The 17,888-nt window shown below is 42.9% G+C and overlaps 1 protein-coding gene across 2 annotated transcripts in view; it reads right to left on the reverse strand.

The window, feature by feature from the left end:
- The window catches only part of MST1 (macrophage stimulating 1), a 1,288,434-nt gene that overhangs the window by 71,194 nt on the left and 1,199,352 nt on the right, over positions 1-17,888 (reverse strand). For both annotated transcript variants that reach the window (XM_069644177.1, XM_069644176.1), the window contains one exon: positions 14,168-14,274. In XM_069644177.1, coding sequence (XP_069500278.1) covers positions 14,168-14,274 — 107 coding nt within the window. The remainder of the gene's footprint in view (positions 1-14,167; positions 14,275-17,888) is intronic.

Consider the following 17,888-nt stretch of genomic DNA (forward strand, 5'->3'; position numbering starts at 1 on the left):
ATTATTTTGTGTTAATGATGTTGTTCAAAGTAACCTAGAATGTGGGGTGGACCTTTTGTGGTCTCCTGGTGGTAGTGGTAAAGAGATAGTACCAACGATAGCATCGGTTCCATTGAGTAATATGTTTTCTCCCCTAGACCTGGTGAGGGATGGTTTGGGGGAGTCAAAAAAAGATTGGAAGCCTTGGCGGGGGAAAGGAGGAAAGGAATTTGGGAAAGTGGTGGGGGTTGGTGAAATGGATAACATGCATGTGAGGAAGAATTCCAATGGGTGAGGTATTCTTTCTGGCTGCCGGGCCCAGCCCAGGTTTAGGGTAGAGGTCCTGATGAGCGATTTCTAAGGATAAGGTATATTCACGGTCAGTTGGAACTCAGGTGGATTATGAGGCCTGGGATACGAGTTTGACGAGGGCGGTTTCCCTTAAGTAGGGGGAATTCTCTCCCTGGCTGTTCATGTAAATGTGGGGAGGCAGCGAATATCGTCATCTAGTATGGAACAGGCTAATATTGCTCTAGCTCTGTTGAAAAAGGAGGTGGAAGCACTAAAGTCTTTAATTGGGGAAACTAACCAAGAATGTGTGCACTTGTAGGTGGGGAAGGATTGCCCAGAAAGGAGGGGGTCAATAAGCCCACAGCCGGGGCAGTGAACAAGTGGGTCTACCTGGTCTGTGGTGACTTTGTAAATTACCCCCCACCAGATTACCAAAATCAAAGGTATCGGCAACGAGGGGAGGGCCAGTTAGAAAAAACACCCATCACCTACCACCCCAGCAGATCCCTAGTTTCCAGTGCTTTATCTCCTTGTGTTTTTTGACCAACATACCCAGAGTCCTCACTCAATATAAAGAATTCAGGTAAGGACTGACTAATCAAGTATGATAAGAGAAGGGAGGTGGGTTCTAGACTTTGAACACTCCTGTGCTGAGCTCCTATGTATAGTTTTGATGAGTTCAAATGTTGCTCTTGCAGGGCCATAGGTTGGAAGAGGTAAACCCAATGCCTCTTGTGGAAGGTTTGCAAAAAGGTCCTGGTTACTTTGCAATACGGGTCGACAATTTTGACCCTTTTAAGAAAGGATCTCACGCATGTTGCTGTGTTTTTAAGAGGGTGGTTTTATTGGTCATATTGTAGACACATTGTCTGTATAAGGTGGTCAGCCGACACACGTTTCAACCCCTGATGGTCCTTCTCAAGGCAGGTATGGTTGGGGCTATGGGTATAAGTGTCCCCATGTGGTCTCAGATGCCGATGGCAGGTTTGTTTTGCAGGGTGCAGTAAATGTCCTTCAAGCTGTTACTTGTAAATCTCCTTATTACGTAAGAGTATTGCCATTGATGTCCTGGAACATCGCTGGCCTTCAAAAATATATAGTTGAAACTCCCTTATTACGTAATAAGGAGATTTAGGATGCCGGGGGCAAGTTGTTTGAAAAGGCGGTACAGTGTCATCTGTAAGATTGGACTCTGAAAGTGGGAGCCTTGAATCACCTTCAGGCCAGTTTCCAGCATAATGTTAGCACAATTGATTAGGTTATGAGGCTTTCCCTGATCCTGAAGAAGTTTGTTACGTTAAGGAGCATGAAAGTCTATGCTATATTTGTAGACTTAAAACTGCCTTTGACAGTATGCCTAGGGCGAGACTGGGGGAGGTTTTGCTGGGCTTGGGCATTCCGATTAGTATTCTGCGAGCCATCCAATCCTTGTATACTAATAATGAGGCGGTAGTTAGATACGCATTCGAAGGCCAAACAAAGGGGAAAAATAAAAATTGATGTGGAGTGAGGCAAGGTTGCATCCTTGCTTCCAGTTTGTTTTGCCTGTTTATCACTGGGGTTATTGACTCGTTGCTGGCCAAGTCAACTGATGCACCATCTCAATTTTACTATTTGCAGACAATGCTTTTTTTGCTTTCCCTTACCTAAAATGTCTATGAGGCAAATGGTTGGACTATAAATGTTAAGAAAACTCAGTAACAAGTGTTCACTAAAAGTAGGGCCAGGAGCAAACCACGTCTCACAACAAGCCTCAGAGAAGGTTCATTTGAGCAGGTAACTCAGCACGATTATTTGGGTGTCAGAATTACGGCCAATTGCACGTGGAGTGACTAGGTAAATAGGGCGGCACTTAAGTTGACAAGGCATTGTGGGGCTGTGTTGAGATGTATCCAGGACCATGGGGTTGGTCCAGTTATCGCCACCCTGCAGATTTATCAGAGCCAACCTAGACAAGCGGCCCTACATGGGGTTCAGCTCTGGGGTATGTGTAACATTAGTATGTTGCAGGTTGTGGAACACACATTTTTTATATCTATTTTGGGCCTGCCTTTATATTGTTCTAATGCCCCCGTATTTTGAGACATTGATCTGCAGAGCATTGGATTTATTTGTGGAGCACAGCCTGTGTTCCTTTGCGTTCGTTTATGGACCAACTCTAACTTGGGCAACTACAGAAAAGCAGTAAAATATGTTCCATCCCAGCTTGGAAGCTCAAACTTACCTTGGCTGGTGGCCTTAAGAAACTATGGGGTGGGGACGCTAGTGGCTCGACCCAGATTCAATCCCAAAAAACTGAGATACAACAGAAAAATGCATATGAGAGAAGATGGGTAAATAAAATTGATGTGAAACTAGCAAATTCGATTAGTTTAACTTCATATACATCATGGAACCCAAAGTCTGGCTTTGAATGCTACTTAGATAAAATGCGGCTTAACCTGATGAGCATTTTATGCACAAAGCTGAGTTTGGCATTCTGCCCTTAGCCAGTTTTACGCATGAATGGAGTTTGGGCAACTCAGCAATTTGCCCATTTTGTCCAACCGTTGTTGAAAGCACAGTGCACTTTATCCGATTCCTGTTTTTTGATAATCTTGCACTAGAAGATTAAGTGAGGCTTTGCATCTGTGCCTGGCAAGGTGGAGTGAATTAGCGGCCCATTGTATGGGGCATGTATATCAGGCATGGAGGAAGAGACTAAAGCATATTAGCTGTGCGACGTCTATAATGTTTTAGTTCTGGATAATGAATTGCTTATATTTTAATTCCTTGAAGTATGTATTTTAATTTCACCAATTATACTCATTGTTGACTGTTTTATGTGATGAATTTGTGACTCTTATGATCTGTCGGATCGAAATAAAGTTATATGAAATTAAATGAATTAGGAGTCAAGCTTTCTGGTGGAAACACGCCAATCGAGTGAGGAAGAGACCTACATACAGTAATTAATGATACATGGTCATTATGAGACATGCCTTATTCTATGGGTTTGTTTTGAGCAAATTATGCATTTGAGCTTTTCGGGTGAGGTTCAATAAGTATAAGTTACAACTAACATTGGTACACCACGGGATCTCTCGGGGCATAATTACACATAGATACGCTTAGGTTGGTTTGGTGGTGGTAACAATAACGCATTATTCTATTCTTACATGATGGCAATGTAAACATATATAGTTATGCTATATATATAATATTTTGTCAGAATATGTATATTTTTGTTGGCACTGCAGCCCTGAGGAAGACCTTATTGAAGAGGTCAAAGCAGGTGTTGGCAAACCAGTAAAGAATATATGCACAAAAAAATGAATTTGTCACCTTCTTTAAACAATCATTCGGAATACCAATGTTATGCTATTAGGGTGTAGCTTAAGTGGTCCAGTGTCCTGTTCATTTATTTATGTGTAATGACATCGAGTTAGTGTCACTTCATTGGACCTATGCTAGCCTGTACATTTAATTTGGAAGTATCATATTCTAAAGGTTAACTAGAACAATACAACTTTTGGGGGAGGATGTTCAGTGGAGTACGTGCCCACGTTATCTTGAATTTATTATCGAAATGTCCAACAACATTGAAGGAGAGGGGCTTGGGATCCCAGCAAGGTCCCAATAGGTTGTGATCATCCCGTGCAGACCTGTCGAGACATATCAGACTTGTCATTAATCACAAGCCCCACCTCAAAACTAGGCATCCCACCTTAGTGATCATCCCAGCACGGGTAGAATAGCTCAGTGGCAACACGTCTTGGAACACAACACAAGTTTGAATCCCAGGTCCGCGCTTAGAGACCTCTTCAGTATTAAGCATGTTATAAAAAAACAATTATAAAAGAAACACATGCAGACCTCTACAGACATGTCAGAGCTTCCATAAATCACAAGCTCCACCTTAAAACTAAGCATCCCACCTTAATAAATGTATTCACTAATGGCTCCGTTTTATTTTAAAATATCTTGATCTAGTTCATGAGAAGAAAACCCAGAGGTCAGGCAAAAGTGCTGCGGGGCAGGTTGTAGTAAAAAAAACAAATATGATCTGTGCGCCCCTTTGAGCTCTCCTTTTTTTAACAAATACAGTTTTCTTCACTGTGTGTATTATAATAATTGGTGCTTGTCGAAACAAAGTCAACTGGAAACACAAATATCACAAATCCACTTTCCATGATCTTTACCTTAAGTGGGACGACAAGACTTACAGTAGTGCAATGTACCTTAATCTTACTTGTAATGTGTTTAAGGAAAGTGCAAACATCTGTTTTGTTCAATCACTGGACTTTGAAATTAGACTGACAATTACGGTTTCTATGAGGTTACTTTCGATGGTAGTAGTAGTACATTTATTTCAGTATGAAAAACCATAAATGCCACATTTATACACACAGTTCTACACAATAAAACAGATACAAAACGAGCATCATAAAACCACAATACAAATTCAACATTATAAGACAAAAAACGTAATTCATGAATTACAGTTCTAAAATTCCCATTCTTAACTGTGCCCCACTTTTTTCACAAATTGTCTCTGGGCCCATATTTCTTTATCATTCAGAGTACACAAACATTTGGATGGCTTGCTTAATGGTCACAATATTTCTATTTCTATGTATTGGGAAAGTCATCTTCTGCCCAATGTGTCCCATTGATAATAAAATATTAAAGAATTAGAGCAATCCTCTCTCAGTTTGAAACCCCCTACTTCTATACACAGTTCTTAATTTGTAAAGAAATATGTGGCAGGTCTCAAATGTTTACAATAAAGCCTCCATTAAAAACTGTGCTGTTGTAAAATGCTGCCACTGCATTCTATGACCACTGCTACCAGTGCCACCCAACACCACCCTGTCTTCATCTACTATAACTGCATTCTGTGCAATGCCTGCTGGTTAGAAATCATGCAGTACCACAGTATATATTAGTAAGAATTCACATGTGTAGAGCTACCGTATGCATTGTAACCAATTCCAAACAAAATGTACAATGCACCTTCCTTAGCTAAAGATGGCCACAGAGAGTAAATCTGATGACGGGGGACTTCCATAGTTGGGTGTGCCACATAACACTCTGCATTAACAGCCTGGATGCATGACATTCTGGAAAATATTTCACAGCAAGAGTGTCCAGTAAAAAAACCCTTAAAGAATCTGATGGTGGAAACACAAGATAGTAATTAACATACAATACGTAGAGTATAGTTTTTTAACAAAGCCTTAACAGAAAGTACTTGTGCATGTCATACTGTCTAATCAGTGGCAGTTGAGAACCCATAATTCCTGCCCAGAATGATTGCCAAACAGTCTCTGCACCAGGAGGCTCAACTTTATCTTCCATGCCGACTCATTGCCTCCCTTTTACATTCTGTCTCTGTCTCAGTCTCGCTCTCACTCCATTCTCTCCTCACCAGTTTTCCTTTCCCCTACATCAGCCTCTCATCTTCTCTTTCTCTCGTGCTTGTTCCCTTTTCCACCTGTGCCTGTCCAGGACTATCTTTGCTATTATGTTTTGTTTTTCTGGTCATTTAACTAATGTCCACTTCTCTTGCACCGTCTCTAGCTCTTCTCTCTCATCATTCCCTTTCTGAGGACCATCAACTGTGTGTCATCTGCCTCTCTACCATATCCCTCTGTCATCCTGTCCATCTCCCTCTGTGCTTAAGAATTGTCTCTCACTGGCTGCACTGAGCCCATCTCTTACTTTCTGTACCAATATCACTGTTAGTGTCCCGGTTATAGAGGCAGATGGTTAGAGGCTGGGAAATGTGAGGGGTTCAAATGCAACATGATCAAACAGCTCAGATTGGTTCTCCCTTTCTAGGTTTGGGGGTCACTCAGACAAGGGTCCTCTGTTCCTAGATCTGTGCTTGAAATCCAACCTGCCCTACATTAGACATCTCTACTCTTAGGTGAATCCTATTTCGATTCCTTAACCGATGAAGCAGATTCCAAAATACTCAAGCCTTCACAGAACACAATTTCCCAGCCACTGCGGCGCATATGGCCGAGTTCCCATTATCTCAGTTACAGAAAACTGTCTGTGTCACAATCTATCATATCACATTACACAGGGCCACATATCGCTTATGCAGCACATATATCCGTTCTGTAGGCAGATGCAATAACACCTTATAGCCCATAGGATAACCCCATTATCTCAGAAATCAGTTTCGATATTGGCCTAAGCATGCAGTTTTCCTAATGTCATGGGCATCATGCATAGAATACTAATTTCATAATATCTACCAGGTATTCTTTCACACGTTCCCTCACTTGTTCTCTTTCCCTAACTCTTTTGTGTGGTCTCTTTCCCGCGGTCATTGATCCTTTCGCTTGTTGAACCCCATCACTGCCTGTGCTTCTCTTTGCCCATCTCCGTCTATCACTCACTCCGTCTGCACCCAGCGGTTCCATGTGTTCTTAGCAAACATTTATTAACCACAGATGTTTGTAATGCACAGTTTTTACTTTTTGTGCTGCAGAAACCACCGACACCCACCCCTACAACCCGATCCCCTCCCCATCTCATATTACCTCACCAAAACCTACTGCCCTCCTTTTGCGTTAAAACAAAATTAAATAAATCGGTTCACAAGTTGGAGTAAAATAAAATCTGCTGTGTGTTTTGAGTGGTAAAAAGACTAGATATGCTCAGTTCTGCAACCATCTACTTCGCTGAGTACATCCCTTTCTCTCTATCTTTCATGATGCCCAAATCACTTAGTGCGCATGTTTCTTCCTGGCATTACAGCCACATTGCAGAAATGTGGGCGAGCAGTCCAAATCCAACATCCTTTCACATCATCCCAACTCCGACGCTATCAGGCGCCAGCACCTGATGGCTTAAAGACCAAGGCCACTTCCCACTGTGAAGGTCTCTGTAATCAACCTATCTGGTGGTGGGGGGTACATAATCCTACACCCACTAATCAAAGTATATGCAGGTATTTGAAATGTGGTAGTATCTAAAAGATAAATCACAAATTGGCTTAGGACCAACTCATCTCCGACTCAGTTTGCAGACTTTATCTTTCTAGCTGCAAAGTGGCACCATGTCATTCATGACACTGAGCCAGTCCAGGCTTTCCACTTTGCATGCTGGGATTTGCAGGCTTAAACCTATGATGGGAGAAATGAAATTCCAAATACCAGTATACAATGGGAAACGCCAGGACTGGCTCACAGTGTTACACATGAGATGGTGCCACTTTGCAGCTTGTAAGGAACTCATGGTGGCAACAAGTAAGACAGACACAAGTGATCACAGTTCAAGGGTGTTTATTGAACAATGATTGCTGTATGCAGGTTGGAAAAACGCCTGATCTAAACCTAAATCTAAGATGGGAGCAAAGAAAAATAAGGCAGTTCTAGTGGCGTTGTGTCAAAGAAAAGGCCCTATACAAAGAAACCTACTGCCAAATCTGACAACTAATACAAAAAGGAGTATCGGATAGTTCTCAAGAAAAGAAAGAAGTGTTCTCAAATAATACGTCAGGATGCAGTAGGCTGGATCCTCCTTCCCCACTTTTTGAGCACAGGGCAAGGTGGGTTTGTGGAGCACAGCACACTCACAAGCTTTCCCAGCACAAGATGACAGCTTAGCTTTCAGCTATCAGGGCCGTCAATGGCCAAGTCTTGTTTTACTTGAAAGTCTCTTGCCTTCGAGGACATGTTGTCTTCGAAATGTTAAAACATAAGTTCCTTCAACAAATGAAAGTTAGTTTCTTGGTTTCACTTAGGGTGAGGATTCTCCACCCTTGGGTCCCCCTCTGCAGGGCACTGAGACCTCTCGAATCTTAGCCTCCCCCTGTCTGGTTCACTATGGCTTTTCCTTCTTCACCAATCTTAATGTCTTTTTAAACAGTTCCAGCGGACAACCCTCGGCCGGGTTCACTTTTGTCAACACACTGTTTCTTGGGACTTTAGACTTTGCTCCTCTTGGGATTTGCTTCCCTCGTTTCCCCTCACTCAGGAATTCAATTCGCTTTCTTGCACACAGTTTGTAGATCAAAGTCTTTCAATTGTACAGGGATTTTGCTTGACCCCCAGTATTATCACTCTGAACTATTTCGGTGGCTCTCCTATGCCTTGTGGTATCTGTAGTTTCGTTCAGATGGGGATCGACCAGAGTCTTTGGAGTTAGCACCAACGTGGTGCCGGTTTCTCTCTGCAGCTGGTCTCCCCTTTAACACTTTTTACAGTTCTTTCATAGTTCATTGAACTTGAATCAAACTTGCCGCATTTCGATTCTCAATCAACACAGCCTGGTTCTTATTGGTTCTCCCCTCGACTGTGATGAACCTCTTGGCTTTCCTCTTCATTGGAGTCAAGGCCGGTACCACAGGCGTGGGAGCATCCTTCGCTCCTGCTTATCGGCGTAGGCTTGCCCAATGCACTGTTGACATCTGCTGCAAGACACATGCTATTGTTTGCAGTCTTAGGCTTTCTTCATCGAAGGTTCAGCGGGTCTGGGACGAAAAGGGCAAGGTCACTTCTCTCCTCGCCAGCTTCTCGTTTGCTGCCACCTTTCTCCTTCTCTTGAACTGCAGCGCCTGCTTAGCTGTCTCGTTGTGCTGTCTGGCGTGCTTGTACTGTGCTCTCGGGCTCCCCCTTTTATCCCTGTGGGGAAGGGAAAGGGCCGGCAGGTGTGTGCGATTCCGATCAATTGCCCCGGATGACAGATCCCCGGGGACTAGCTAGAGAGACACCTTCAGGTTTCCCACAAGCTAGAAAGAAAAAGTCTGCAAATTAAGTCTGAGATGAGTTGGTGTTTGGAATTGTCCCCCTCCTCTCCTATGCTATGCACCAAGCGCCACAATTTCCAACCGGAATGGAAGCAGCGGAAAGACTATGAATTGATATTGGATAAGTAATTAGCATGGAGGTGACAGGTGACCTCTAGCGTGGCAGCAGAGAGATGTTCAGCTGCAGCAACTCATGAAGTGGGCTAATGATGGAAGTCTGCTATGCGGTGCAGGAGGAAAGGCAGGTGGTAAGTCCTTAGAGGAGGCAATTTAGGAATGGGTGTGCAGTGGATTGCAAGGCTGCAAGCAGCAAGTGCAGCTAATGTCATGTGAGCAACTGGGTGTTTACAATGTTTGCAAAAGCAAACCCATCTGGGTTACAACATGTCAGGATCACCTACCAATTACAAGGCAGCATAAGCATGTCTTTTTTTTTTACCACCCAACCATTTAAGATGCACTCTATATAGATATATATTAGATATTAAGTCAAGTCAAACAAGTTTATTTGGATTTCAAGAATCCATCAAACACAAGAAAAATAAAATCACAACACATAAAAGGAATTACATACAATCTGTGCTCCATATCCAAATGTAATAAATCAAAAGGTGCTAGGAGGGAGAAAAGAGTCAAACTAGGCCCCCATTACATCCCACATTGTCCCTTTACTAGTCCAGAGAGTCACAAGACTAATTGCCCACACTTGGCACTCGCTTACATCCCCCCGCGGGCCTTTTTCCTAGAGGTGTACAGTTTGCTCCAGACAGGCCATTACTATGGGTGACAGTTCCAGGGGGAGCAACAGCTCCCAGATAGGGGCGCAAGCTGATTGCAATCCCACTATATGGGGCCCGCACATAACCATCAGAGCTTCTCAGAACTTCCCTGGCCATTTGATCATTCCTAAAAAACAGTTTTACAGAATCGGAGGGGTTTATACCCTCGCCAGACAATATAACGCACCCCACCATAGCTTCCCTAGCCACAAAGGGACATTTCCCAACTGTACAAAGCCAGTGGAGACATTTGTTAGAAAGGGCATCCCTTGGTTCTCTCCTGCCCAGAGGCAGCTTAGGTACCCCATGCAGGAAAACAGTAGCAGTTCTTTGCCCCCCATATACATGACTCTTGGGGCTGCGCACCCTTGAACAATAGCCACTTGCTCCAGTCCCTCCCTCCCTAAGGGGATTTGTTATCAGGGAGCTTGGTGGACCCTCCACCAGCAGGGTTGGCTTGGTACACCCAGGGGGGTGTACTCTATCAGCTTTAGGGTGCGTCAATTGCTCATCCAGAGTAAGGCTCATTAGTGCATGGACAGTCCTTTCGCAGAATGCAGTGTTCAAAGGTTCTTGTGGGGGGTTGGGTCCCTTACCAACATGAGGCATGCTGGTAGACTCCCCCAGCGAGTCCACTCCACCATTCCCCCACCCCACCCCTCCCCTGGGCATTAATCAGTGCCAAAAGCAGTTTTTTAATGACTGCTAGTTCAGAGAGCACCTGTGCGCAGGGGCAACTTCCGACAGTATGCAACTCCTTGAGTGATGGAGCAGAGGAGGGATAACTGCCGTGGGTGGTGGACTTACTTGAGCGCCCTAAATGGTGGTAGGTTAAGAAAGGAACTGGACCCTGAGATCGTTGCAAGTAGGTTCTCGCTCCAGCAGCAGCAAATGGGACTGGGAGGGAGCTTGTATTCGGTTGCTCCTACAATTTCTATGTCCATTTGGTCCAGAGTGGCAGCAACAGTGACTGAGGGAGGACAGTCGAGAGTAGGTCCCGATATGAATGGGAGATGAAGGGGCAAACGTGGACTTGCAGGGGGCTAGCTAAGTGGGGTGGGTAACCGGTACAACAGGTACCAGGGATGCGGGTGGGAGAACTAACACATCACAAGCCCCCACTATGCCAGTGCCAGGAGCATTGGCCGGCGGCAAGGCATCTAGAGTGCCAGTGTCGGCTGGCAAAGTTTCTTGGCAGGCAATGTCTTTGTGGTTCAGACTTGGAGGGCTGTCTTTACAGCTCCGTGGTGGGAGGCTAGCAAAATTACTGCAGGGTTCCCCCCCACATTGTGTTCCTGGGGTGGGTGCTTTCATACCCTCCACGGTGTGGATGGGCCCTCGGTATGCAGGGTCAATATCAAGGCACGAAGAGACCGAGGTGAGAGTCTTTGCTTTGGCTGTTACTCCCAGTTGACTTCTTCTTTTGACAGCCAGGAGCTTACGCGCTGGGGTAAATTTGGAAGCTTTGGTGGTGGAATCGGAACAGAACGTAGGCGGGGTAGATGGCAAAATGCTGGCTGGTTTCCTGGCCAGTTTCCTTGGTTCAGCATGGCCCTTAAAGGACTCAAGGACTTTAATAAGGACATGACAGAGCCCCCCCGCAGCTGGCCAAGGAAACTGAGCTGAATTGCTGAGTATGGGCCCCAACAAACTTCACGGGCTCTACACCTTTTAGGAAACCGTCACGAACAGTCAAAGGTGAAAAACACTCGCCTGCACTTACTTTCCTTTCTGCCCCCGCCTGACAGCCAACACAGAAAATGCCTCTCTCTGCGGATGCCGAACACCTGCGGCGCCAAACACTGCGTCCTTGCCCCGCCGCGGGCTTCACAGCTGAGGGGCTTGTGGCTGTGAGGTAAGCCAGGGGGGCCGTGGCCTCAAAGCAGGAAGTCCCTCCAGGGACCAGGAAGGCACCGAACACCGCGCCCTTGCCTACGACTATATTTAAGAGTCATAAATGACAGCATGTCACATGCCATTTCGCTGATGCAACTCGAGTCTGGTTTTTTGTTGCATTCTGGGATTTGTAGCCCTGCATTTATTTATTTTTAACACTTTTCTTTATTGGCAACACATGTCACAATACAACAAAATATAATTACTGGTAGAGTGGTCAGGACAGTTAGAACATTTGTATGGGCAGTATCAGATATGAAGTGAAAAAAACATGAGTGAAAAGAAGGATAGATCACTCAGTTCAAGTCCAGGGGCTTCAATATCGAGGAGGTATAGTTCACCTGTATTGTGGTTTCATCAGATGTTGACATTGTGCGTGGAAGGTATGTCTTGAGTGGGGACCATATATCACTCAGGCGAGATTGGGGCAGTTGCATATGTGCACACTTATCTCCCATATCGTTAGCACACACCGCTAATTCCAATCGAAGAGATCGTGGCGGGGGTCTTTTTCGGTAGCATGAAAATCCTCTTTAGGGTGCCCAACTGTCTCCGCTCCAATAACATGAGATCCGAATACCCCCAAATCTGAGCACCATATATCGCCAATGAATTGTAACATGCCATAAGTATTTCTAGGAATTGGGAAGTTGCATTACCTCCCTAATGTTTTGAAAAACATTGAACCACTGCCCCATGCCGCGAAAAATTCAGAATAGACATACTAATCTGTTTCCCCCACCATACGCAATCATCTCCTGGGACACCAAAGTAACCACAGAAATCTACTGTCTCAACTATAGCTTTGCCAAGAGAAATTTGGGAAGAGGGATATACATTTTCAATTCTTTTCAGCCAAGATTAATAATTTAGTCTTGGTTAGATTCATTTCCAAACCCATTCGTGATGAAAGAGCAGAAAAAGTAGCTAAGGCTTTTTGAATACCCATCATCTTGCTGATCAATACCGTATCAGCATATAGCATAATTCCCATTACCCCCGCCCCCCACCCCCAAGAGTGGGGCATCCATATCAACATTTTTAATTTCTGTGGCAATTTTATGAATATGCTAACTAAAGAGTAAGACTTATAACACAGCCTTGCATTACTCCTTCCATTACTGATCTATCCACAGGGAAGGCCTTTGATAAGTCTCCCCCCTTACCCAAGTGAACCTCGATATGTGTGTCTGACAATGAACTACGTATTGCTGTTAGATTTATTGGAACGTCAAACTCAAATAATGCCCTAGTAGTTCTCTAGTTATTGAATGAAATGCAGTGCCAAAATATATAAAGACCAGAAATAGCTTTTGCTTTCTAAGCATCAAATATTTAGCACAAAGGAGAGTCAGCTACTGGAACCATTATTGCTCTTTTCAAGGTAGATGGTACAACTGAACTGCTGTTTATATTGGCTGCCCATAAAATTGGAACCCAGACCCTTACATCGGATAGTAAAAGGTCTGCCGGAATTAGATCAAAACATGGGGCTTTAATTTTTTTTTTGTTGACAGGATTGCCACTTCTACCCCATCTGTTGATATTGCTAACGTGTAGAGGTCTGGGATATTATCAAAAGAGAAATGATCATTAGATCCCGGATTCTTAATAACTGGTAAACTTTGCTGAAGTAGATATACCAATCATCCTCTGCAATAGGTAGCTAGGTAGATTGAGGAATGTTGGAGCTAGCAGCAGAGACTAATTTTGTATCCTTCCAGAATAATTTTGTATCCTTCATTTGGGTCACTAATTTCAGCTCATCCCATTTATGTCTCTCATTTGGTACTTTTTTCCCCAATAATACCTTGTATTAATGATTTGCTCATCTTAGATCCTGGAAATCTCTCCACCCCTTTGATGTCACAATTTCCAATAGATATGCATTCATAAAGCAGCATTCTCAGTCCTACCACCCACAGTGGAATGTGCTGGTTCTCCTCCGTGGTGAGTAAGACTTTGACTAGAGTGGGGACAACACACTGGTAACTTGGTCCCAACATCTTTCAGGGGAAAACTCTCCTAGTTCAACTACTAGAATTTCCAATAGATGGATTAAAGCTACATATATTTCACCTATTCTATCCTTATTTGCACATTTTTGCAAAGGGACTCTTCCATGGTTAGCCAACCCATCTGCATTATCAAGATGGATAATCTGGTTATTATTTCAGGCATATGGAAGAGAAACCGATAGATGTAAAGGATCATGGTTACTTTCCAAACGCTGAATTACCCTTTCAGTGATGTGGGCACCTACAGGATAACAGTTTCAATCACTAGCTGAACCAGTGGCTTATGTGGAAAACGCCACCATTTTGGTTTCTGTAAATCACCCATCTCATTCACATTCTGACACTTGTACCTTTGATGTTCCAGCCAGGAAAAAGAAAATACAGATGACAACCATATTTGGCAGATTTTACAAAAATAAACCACCAGATAAGTCCCTTGCCACCTGTAAGTTACGTACCTTTAGTTTGCCCCCAACCCGCAATTTCGCAGATTGCATCATCAGGAACAATGTACCTGTCCGGGGGAAGGCAGATGATGGCCACTCGGAGGTTCAGGACTGCAGGTCTACAAAGAAGCACAAGAGAAGAAGCCATCAAAGGACATATTGTACATGCTAAAAATGATATTTGCAAATATTTACAAGCATTTTAAGCATATTAAAGCATAATTCATCAAAACGGACAACGGGTATATTCCTTTTCTGCAAACACAAAATGAAGTACCTGTATATTTAAAGAGTAAAAAGGACATCTGTTTTTGGTTCCTGATTGGTATGTTTGTGATAAATGTCCAGTTATATCTGAGCTGTCGGAGTTGTGAGTTGCAAAGTAAAGTGAACAGAAATTGAGCCAGTGATATCAAAGTAAAGGAGGGATTAATTTGCTTGGATAGTTGCTCTCCACATGCTATCATTGTGCTGCCTCTGCATTGAAAAAGAATGTAAGCACAGGACTATTTGGGCACAACCTCTCCAGGTAAAGTAACAAGTGCTGGTGGAGGCATGTCTCACATAAAACCAGGGGGGTATATCGATCTCTTGTCTGGATTATTCTTGCCAAATTGTCTAAAACGTATCATAAAAGAATGCTCACAGCTTTGAACAGAGATCCAAATAAGCATGCATAGAAAGTAAGACAACCGTGATCACCTGTATCAGGGGTTTAGATTGTGGCTACAGACATTCCTAGGATGATGGATTTATCCCACTGCCTGGATGTCACCTCAGAGCCACAAGACAATTTTGTGTCCATGGCATTGGTAGGCAGGCTGTCAGAAATGGTTGAAGCCTTGTGTTCATGTTTCCTAAATAGCAAAACAATCCAGATCTGCATAAATTCCATCAAGACAAAACCAACTTTAATGGCGTGCCACAGGCATCGGCCACATCTCCCAGTTATTAAAACTATATACACTGAATTACTCCACAATCTGTTAGATGGTCTCAGCGTAGGTTTCAGTGAAGACAATACACCACATACCATGTGAAGGAAAAGTAAAACACTAAATGCAATAGTTTTTTAAATGTATCAAGAATGACAGCCATTACCATCAACAGCAGGGAGGACATGTGATCTCGCCACTAAATGGCTGACTCTGGAACCTGTTGAATTGGGTTCTCATCTCGAGTTTTGCACTTAACCCACAATATTGTGCGGTCCTGAGCAAATTCCCCACCCTGCCTAAAACTGTAAAGATATGTAACTAACAAGATGCAGGAGCATGAGGTTAAATGGAAATAATACTGTACAAATGGCCTTGCCAAGTATCATTTACCATTACTGCTGGCCGTTTTGGTTTACATCTACCACATCATGAGTTTATTACCCATTACTAAGATCCATCAGACGCCATTGGGGATTGGTAACTACTGCCAGTGGTAATTCCACAAGCAATCATTCCCCAGTTTGTCCGGAGGAAATACCTCTAGCCATATGCTGGAGGTAGTTCCTCCTGTTACCCTCCAAACTTGTGAAAAAGAAGTAATGTATTAACTCTATTTCTTACTGCTACCTGTGAGGCTGACAACTGTTTGATGATTGTTCAAAACATGCCATTTTATTAAAGTATAAATGATATTAAATGCCTCACTATCCGTTCTCTGCTGATGATTTTCCTGCCTGACCAAAAGCAAAGGGAAACGAGATGTCTGCCCTCACACTAAACATTAAATACAAAGAAATATATATGGCAATTCTAATAGCATCAACAACATTCACAGTTTGTTGATCACCTCTCAATAACCTTGGTGATTTCCCATCCCCAGGAATCAAAGTGAATTCTACTCCAATGTTAAAAAATAAATAAAAAATGAATGAGAAAATCATTGTCGATTGAATAGTCTCAAATCAGTTCTTGATGATTCAATGTCAAGGTAAGGTTTTGTTAACCAAAGTTCCAACAATAGCAAATCTTTTCTCCTTGAAATGTGGACTTTCCCCATCCTCAGAACAGCACCAATTGTTTTCCAAGCCATGATGCTTTACATCCACTTTCAGTAGTTCAAGAAACTTGCCACAGTTCAAAAGAAATGCAACTTCTACAACCGTCAGTGAAATATAGTTCTTGGTTAACAGTTAGAAAGTCATTAGTCACAAGGTTAGGATTCACAATAGGTATATTTGTCAGGAGGATTTCACAGTGTTGCTGCTTCTACTTCAACAACTTCACTTCTACTCAAGTTTACCATGAGAGCACCGTCCATTGTCTCATACTACTTCACTTCATTCAGGCTTCTGAAATGTTGCATCTACTGACACTTCGATATACTACCACAGCTTCAGTAATTTGAAATACCACAACAGCTTCAGTACTATGTACTTCAAACCAGTTCGCAGTTCTGACAAGATTTAGGTTAAGGTTCTTCAACACCTTTCAACATGCAAGGCACTTTCCCTCTGAATAGGTCTTCGAAAGGGGCAGCCTCTTTGCCTCTCTTGTCTGTCTCAACTTCAAATAATATTCATGAATAGCAGGTTTCCTTTCCTCAACTTTGCCTTCATCTATTTGCCAGCTGTTAGCCGAAATAATTGCCCAGAAGCCTTGGTGCCACTCTCTAGGTTCCAGGTAATGCTTGCACACTTGTACCTTAAGCAACATTAAACTGTTTATAAAATGTTGTATAATAATTAGTTAGCAGTGCAAAATCCGCGCAATACTAAGTGATAGTACCCCAACTATCACAAAGTCACAAAATGTTGTATAAATAGTTGGTACTGCAATATCCGCTCACTGCCCAATACAAGTTTCAATAATCAGATGATCAGTTAGATTGTGTGTTGGTTTATCCAAATAGTCAGCCGACATGTGTTGCGACCCTCCGGTCGTTCTCAAGGTTGTTTACATTTAAGAAAGTTAACAAACATATTCCATGCATTTGTACAAATTATATATCAATAACGTGAACAGAAATACAAAATCATAATAGAGATAGTAAATTTGTCACATACCATATGGTAAATACAAAGAACACGTGTGTGGGACTTCAAACTGTTGGCCATAACTGCATATGTGCAAATTAATGCTGTATTTTGGGTTTGGCAATGGACATGAAGACATACGTGCACTTGTTCATGAGACTTATATATCTGCCAACTAATTACTGTCAATGGACTAAGGATTGGATGCTATATCATATTCACGTGTAAAAGTCAGAGGGCAACGCCAAAACAATTTGCCCACTTGGTTTTAAGATCCATTTAATCACTGAACTGTAATATAAATGACTATTATACATGGTAATGGAATACCATTAAGAGCAATAAGGATTACAAATACAAGTTCACGCAATGCATCATCATGATGTCAGCTCACGCACGTTCTGCCTTCATGCAGAACGCTACAACAATATAAACATTACTGTTAATGGCGCTGGCGTGCAAAAATTGCCGCAGCGCCAGGGAATGATCCCTGTGAATGTAATGAAGTGTAAGGTAAGAACACAATGTAATAGCGGCCATTAATTTACGGGCCTGGGTGATTGCGATTCTTGCAATATGCTTCTACAATGGGTAACACATTTAAAATGGCAATTCTAACGCACGCGTGTTTGTTACTGTAAACTCATGGCCGTCACTGCACATTTACGAAATAGTGTTTAAATTGGGGTTGGTATTGGACATGTACATGGAGGAATTCATCCATGAACTCTACTCTATTTAACAGGATAATTATCCGTGAAT

Source organism: Ambystoma mexicanum, chromosome 2p (assembly GCF_040938575.1).
Source record: "Ambystoma mexicanum isolate Mex_15411 chromosome 2p, UKY_AmexF1_1, whole genome shotgun sequence".
NCBI classification, from domain to species: domain Eukaryota; kingdom Metazoa; phylum Chordata; class Amphibia; order Caudata; family Ambystomatidae; genus Ambystoma; species Ambystoma mexicanum.